At 33.8% G+C, this 6,755-nt stretch overlaps 1 protein-coding gene across 2 annotated transcripts in view; it reads left to right on the top strand.

Annotated features, from left to right (window-relative positions):
* Positions 1 to 6,755, top strand: part of LOC110443124 (dipeptidyl peptidase 9-like) — a 47,269-nt gene that overhangs the window by 22,562 nt on the left and 17,952 nt on the right. For both annotated transcript variants that reach the window (XM_021487126.1, XM_021487127.1), the window contains exons 10-12: positions 566 to 636; positions 1,201 to 1,282; positions 6,216 to 6,345. In XM_021487126.1, coding sequence (XP_021342801.1) covers positions 566 to 636; positions 1,201 to 1,282; positions 6,216 to 6,345 — 283 coding nt within the window. The remainder of the gene's footprint in view (positions 1 to 565; positions 637 to 1,200; positions 1,283 to 6,215; positions 6,346 to 6,755) is intronic.

The following is a 6,755-nucleotide window of genomic DNA, read 5'->3' as shown; positions in this document are numbered from 1 at the left end:
TCCCAGGGTCTGCCCCACCCTTGCAGACTTGGCCCCTGGGTCATAACTTTGAAACGGTTGAGATCCCCACCCCAAAACTATATATACAAATGCTTGGCAAAAAGAGACAAATGCAGTCACAATATTAGAATCGATCCTGGGGTCTGGCCACAACTCTAGGGACCTAGTTTCTGAGTCAAAGCTTGGAAACAGTTGAGATCCCCACCCCATAACCATACATAAAATTGCTGGGCATGAAAAATGTAATATAGCTATGCTACAAGGATTGGCCTTGGGGTCTGGCATATTCCCTTGATCTCATTTTGAGAATAGTTTGCCATGATTGCTTAGGTATCCAGGTGAGCGATACAGGCCCTCTGGGCCTCTTGTTTTAAGGATAAAATATCTTTTCACTCATCACTTAGTAAAATACTCAGTAGGACCGGTATAAGTATCGCACTCTGGTACATTAACAGTCATCCGTTGTTTTACAGCAAGGGGATTTTCAATATGCCCCATATTGAAATATACACAAATTTGTATTTTAATACATTAATTTTATGAAACCTTTGAATTGCCTTTTCAGATCTGGGTTGATGAGAAGAGAAACCTTGTGTACTTTCTCGGCCATAGACATTCTGTGTTAGAAACTCATTTGTAAGTAGTTCCAATTCTCTAAGGCCAATATCTTGTCATGCATCCTCAACTCTCCAGGGGTTACGCTCACTTCATCCTCAATACTCCAAGGGTCACGCTCACTTCATCCTCGATACTCCAGGGGTTACGCTCACTTCATCCTTCATACACCAAGGGTCACGCTCACTTCATCCTCGATACTACAGGGGCTACAAGGGTTACGTTCACTTCATCCTCAATACTACAGGGGCTACGCTCACTAAATCCTCGATACTACAGGGGCTACGCTCACTTCATCCTCAATGCTACAGGGGCTACGCTCACTTCATCCTCGATACTACAGGGGCTACAAGAGTTACGCTCACTTCATCCTCGATACTCCTGGGGTTACGCTCACTTCATCCTTCATACACCAAGGGTCACGCTCACTTCATCCTCGATACTGCAGGGGTTACTTCACTGAACTGTTTTCACAGACGTTGGTTTTCCCAATCCCAGTATATAATTTTATATTTAATTGGCAATCAAAGTTTTAATCTTTAAAGTTCAAAATAACCTTACACAACACAATATGAATATTTTCAGATATGCTGTGTCGTATTTGTCACCCAAAGAGCCGTACAGATTGACAGAGCTTGGTTACTCCCACAGTGTCTCATTTAGCTCTGTAAGTATACCATGTGTTTGTGTTAGATCTGTTAGTGTATAGTTTAGTTGATCTCTGTAAGTATACCATGTGTTTGTGTTAGATCTGTTAGTGTATGATTTAGTTGATCTCTGTAAGTATACCATGTGTTTGTGTTAGATCTGTTAGTGTATAGTTTAGTTGATCTCTGTAAGTATACCATGTGTTTGTGTTAGATCTGTTAGTGAATAGTTTAGTTGATCTCTGTAAGTATACCATGTGTTTGTGTTAGATCTGTTAGTGAATATTTTAGTTGATCTCTGTAAGTATACCATGTGTTTGTGTTAGATCTGTTAGTGAATATTTTAGTTGATCTCTGTAAGTATACCATGTGTTTGTGTTAGATCTGTTAGTGAATATTTTAGTTGATCTCTGTAAGTATACCATGTGTTTGTGTTAGATCTGTTAGTGAATATTTTAGTTGATCTCTGTAAGTATACCATGTGTTTGTGTTAGATCTGTTAGTGAATATTTTAGTTGATCTCTGTAAGTATACCATGTGTTTGTGTTAGATCTGTTAGTGAATATTTTAGTTGATCTCTGTAAGTATACCATGTGTTTGTGTTAGATCTGTTAGTGAATATTTTAGTTGATCTCTGTAAGTATACCATGTGTTTGTGTTAGATCTGTTAGTGAATATTTTAGTTGATCTCTGTAAGTATACCATGTGTTTGTGTTAGATCTGTTAGTGAATATTTTAGTTGATCTCTGTAAGTATACCATGTGTTTGTGTTAGATCTGTTAGTGAATATTTTAGTTGATCTCTGTAAGTATACCATGTGTTTGTGTTAGATCTGTTAGTGAATATTTTAGTTGATCTCTGTAAGTATACCATGTGTTTGTGTTAGATCTGTTAGTGAATATTTTAGTTGATCTCTGTAAGTATACCATGTGTTTGTGTTAGATCTGTTAGTGAATATTTTAGTTGATCTCTGTAAGTATACCATGTGTTTGTGTTAGATCTGTTAGTGAATATTTTAGTTGATCTCTGTAAGTATACCATGTGTTTGTGTTAGATCTGTTAGTGAATATTTTAGTTGATCTCTGTAAGTATACCATGTGTTTGTGTTAGATCTGTTAGTGAATATTTTAGTTGATCTCTGTAAGTATACCATGTGTTTGTGTTAGATCTGTTAGTGAATATTTTAGTTGATCTCTGTAAGTATACCATGTGTTTGTGTTAGATCTGTTAGTGAATATTTTAGTTGATCTCTGTAAGTATACCATGTGTTTGTGTTAGATCTGTTAGTGAATATTTTAGTTGATCTCTGTAAGTATACCATGTGTTTGTGTTAGATCTGTTAGTGAATATTTTAGTTGATCTCTGTAAGTATACCATGTGTTTGTGTTAGATCTGTTAGTGAATATTTTAGTTGATCTCTGTAAGTATACCATGTGTTTGTGTTAGATCTGTTAGTGAATATTTTAGTTGATCTCTGTAAGTATACCATGTGTTTGTGTTAGATCTGTTAGTGAATATTTTAGTTGATCTCTGTAAGTATACCATGTGTTTGTGTTAGATCTGTTAGTGAATATTTTAGTTGATCTCTGTAAGTATACCATGTGTTTGTGTTAGATCTGTTAGTGAATATTTTAGTTGATCTCTGTAAGTATACCATGTGTTTGTGTTAGATCTGTTAGTGAATATTTTAGTTGATCTCTGTAAGTATACCATGTGTTTGTGTTAGATCTGTTAGTGAATAGTTTAGTTGATCTCTGTAAGTATACCATGTGTTTGTGTTAGATCTGTTAGTGAATATTTTAGTTGATCTCTGTAAGTATATCATGTGTTTGTGTTAGATCTGTTAGTGAATATTTTAGTTGATCTCTGTAAGTATATCATGTGTTTGTGTTAGATCTGTTAGTGAATATTTTAGTTGATCTCTGTAAGTATATCATGTGTTTGTGTTAGATCTGTTAGTGAATATTTTAGTTGATCTCTGTAAGTATATCATGTGTTTGTGTTAGATCTGTTAGTGAATATTTTAGTTGATCTCTGTAAGTATATCATGTGTTTGTGTTAGATCTGTTAGTGAATATTTTAGTTGATCTCTGTAAGTATATCATGTGTTTGTGTTAGATCTGTTAGTGAATATTTTAGTTGATCTCTGTAAGTATATCATGTGTTTGTGTTAGATCTGTTAGTGAATATTTTAGTTGATCTCTGTAAGTATATCATGTGTTTGTGTTAGATCTGTTAGTGAATATTTTAGTTGATCTCTGTAAGTATATCATGTGTTTGTGTTAGATCTGTTAGTGAATATTTTAGTTGATCTCTGTAAGTATATCATGTGTTTGTGTTAGATCTGTTAGTGAATATTTTAGTTGATCTCTGTAAGTATATCATGTGTTTGTGTTAGATCTGTTAGTGAATATTTTAGTTGATCTCTGTAAGTATATCATGTGTTTGTGTTAGATCTGTTAGTGAATATTTTAGTTGATCTCTGTAAGTATATCATGTGTTTGTGTTAGATCTGTTAGTGAATATTTTAGTTGATCTCTGTAAGTATATCATGTGTTTGTGTTAGATCTGTTAGTGAATATTTTAGTTGATCTCTGTAAGTATATCATGTGTTTGTGTTAGATCTGTTAGTGAATATTTTAGTTGATCTCTGTAAGTATATCATGTGTTTGTGTTAGATCTGTTAGTGAATATTTTAGTTGATCTCTGTAAGTATATCATGTGTTTGTGTTAGATCTGTTAGTGAATATTTTAGTTGATCTCTGTAAGTATATCATGTGTTTGTGTTAGATCTGTTAGTGAATATTTTAGTTGATCTCTGTAAGTATATCATGTGTTTGTGTTAGATCTGTTAGTGAATATTTTAGTTGATCTCTGTAAGTATATCATGTGTTTGTGTTAGATCTGTTAGTGAATATTTTAGTTGATCTCTGTAAGTATATCATGTGTTTGTGTTAGATCTGTTAGTGAATATTTTAGTTGATCTCTGTAAGTATATCATGTGTTTGTGTTAGATCTGTTAGTGAATATTTTAGTTGATCTCTGTAAGTATATCATGTGTTTGTGTTAGATCTGTTAGTGAATATTTTAGTTGATCTCTGTAAGTATATCATGTGTTTGTGTTAGATCTGTTAGTGAATATTTTAGTTGATCTCTGTAAGTATATCATGTGTTTGTGTTAGATCTGTTAGTGAATATTTTAGTTGATCTCTGTAAGTATATCATGTGTTTGTGTTAGATCTGTTAGTGAATATTTTAGTTGATCTCTGTAAGTATATCATGTGTTTGTGTTAGATCTGTTAGTGAATATTTTAGTTGATCTCTGTAAGTATATCATGTGTTTGTGTTAGATCTGTTAGTGAATATTTTAGTTGATCTCTGTAAGTATATCATGTGTTTGTGTTAGATCTGTTAGTGAATATTTTAGTTGATCTCTGTAAGTATATCATGTGTTTGTGTTAGATCTGTTAGTGAATATTTTAGTTGATCTCTGTAAGTATATCATGTGTTTGTGTTAGATCTGTTAGTGAATATTTTAGTTGATCTCTGTAAGTATATCATGTGTTTGTGTTAGATCTGTTAGTGAATATTTTAGTTGATCTCTGTAAGTATATCATGTGTTTGTGTTAGATCTGTTAGTGAATATTTTAGTTGATCTCTGTAAGTATATCATGTGTTTGTGTTAGATCTGTTAGTGAATATTTTAGTTGATCTCTGTAAGTATATCATGTGTTTGTGTTAGATCTGTTAGTGAATATTTTAGTTGATCTCTGTAAGTATATCATGTGTTTGTGTTAGATCTGTTAGTGAATATTTTAGTTGGAAATAATTTTGATTTATTAGTGTCTTATTAGTGTGTGATACGAAATAATTCGCAAATGAATTCGCTCATAACTAAATATAAAATAAAACTTTGAAGAAAGAGAAGTAGTGATCAATGCAATGTTGGGGTTGTATGGTCTATACCGATTGCGAAGAAACTGTTTGGACTGTTTGGCACAATGGTTTATGTACCAAATACAGTTTTCTTCTGTATATACCATATACACCCAACAAAACATCAGGTTATCCTTCATTATTTAATTCAAACGGTCAGACATTTTTTAATTCACAGTTATTGAATATTATTCATTTTTCTGATAAAAACAGAATAATTTTACACAAAACACAACATTGTGCAGTAATTCATCGTAAAGCAACTTTTCAGCCAATCAGATGTTAGAATTTCAAATACCGCTCCAACCATTGTGGTTTATGATATCGTCACTTTTTGTGTCCTGACAAAAATATTTAGGTATAATGTATGTTATAACCTGAAAAAGTGTAAACACATGATAGGTACATGTGAGGTCGGTACACATCAGTCTACATTCCATGCGCTTCACATGTGACCTCCTTGAAGTCATCTGGTCTCATGTCAGTGTCTCCCCGTGAGTCAATTTATGTGTTTGTAACGGAAGCTTTATTTCTGAAGTACGTGTGATTACGCATTTTCAAGTGTAGTCTCGGTTGTTGAAATATCATCGTCACGCATGTGCACTTTTGTTTACCCGGTGTCACTATCATTTACACTAGAGCATTTAAAGTCCGATACGCAATACGGAAACGACGACACAAAATTACGACCAGAAAAACATGTGTATTACGAAGGGTGGAAAGTCCATAATATATAAATTTGATTGAATGAAAATTTGAAATGTTATTGGAATGAATGAGAAAGAAAGGTTAAATGATTGGTTGATTAACCTGAGGGAGGAAACGAAGGAGCAGACTGAATGAAGGGAAATAGACCTCCTGCGTAAGGCTACATGATGTCAGAGGGATTAACCGGGGGGACCCCCACCCTGGCATTCCTCCTACATAGATACTGGGGAAATAAAATCTAATTTGAACCTTAATAACCCCATTTTGTAGCATATTTCGTATCATTATTTATATCTACCTCCATTTCAGGAGTTGTCTTTATTTGTGACGGTCTACAGCTCTGTACAACAGACACCCGTCAGTAGTGTCCACCGCGTCTGTCACCGTGACAACGGCCAGATGTACACAGAGACTTTGGGAATAGTCATGCCTTCTGTAGGTAAGTGGTCTCTTGTAAAAAATTGTTTGAAAATGGGTTTCCAGCAGTGCCGGAACAATACCTTCTGATAAACAACCTTTGCTGACTTTTAAGGTTGTAGCAATTAAACCTATGTTTTAATTATTTTTGTTTTGACTCAAATGTACAGAGCAGAGCTGCAGCGATACTTTATAGAAGCAAAGAGAAAAGTTATGTTGCAAATTATAATGACAACATTACACCTGGAAATAATCTTGGTCTAAAATGGGTATGACTTTAAAGTTTCATACAATTCACGTCTTTCGGCGTGCATGCCGAGCTAGAGTTGTCACTGGCAATGTGGCAACGGATATGAGTAGACAAAATTCAGAAAATACAAAATCTGGAAAATATTATAGGTGTATTGTGACCTCCCAATAACAAAATTATGT

This window comes from Mizuhopecten yessoensis, unplaced genomic scaffold (assembly GCF_002113885.1).
Source record: "Mizuhopecten yessoensis strain PY_sf001 unplaced genomic scaffold, ASM211388v2 scaffold716327, whole genome shotgun sequence".
NCBI lineage: Eukaryota > Metazoa > Mollusca > Bivalvia > Pectinida > Pectinidae > Mizuhopecten > Mizuhopecten yessoensis.
This window is presented reverse-complemented; position numbering and strand designations above follow the sequence as displayed.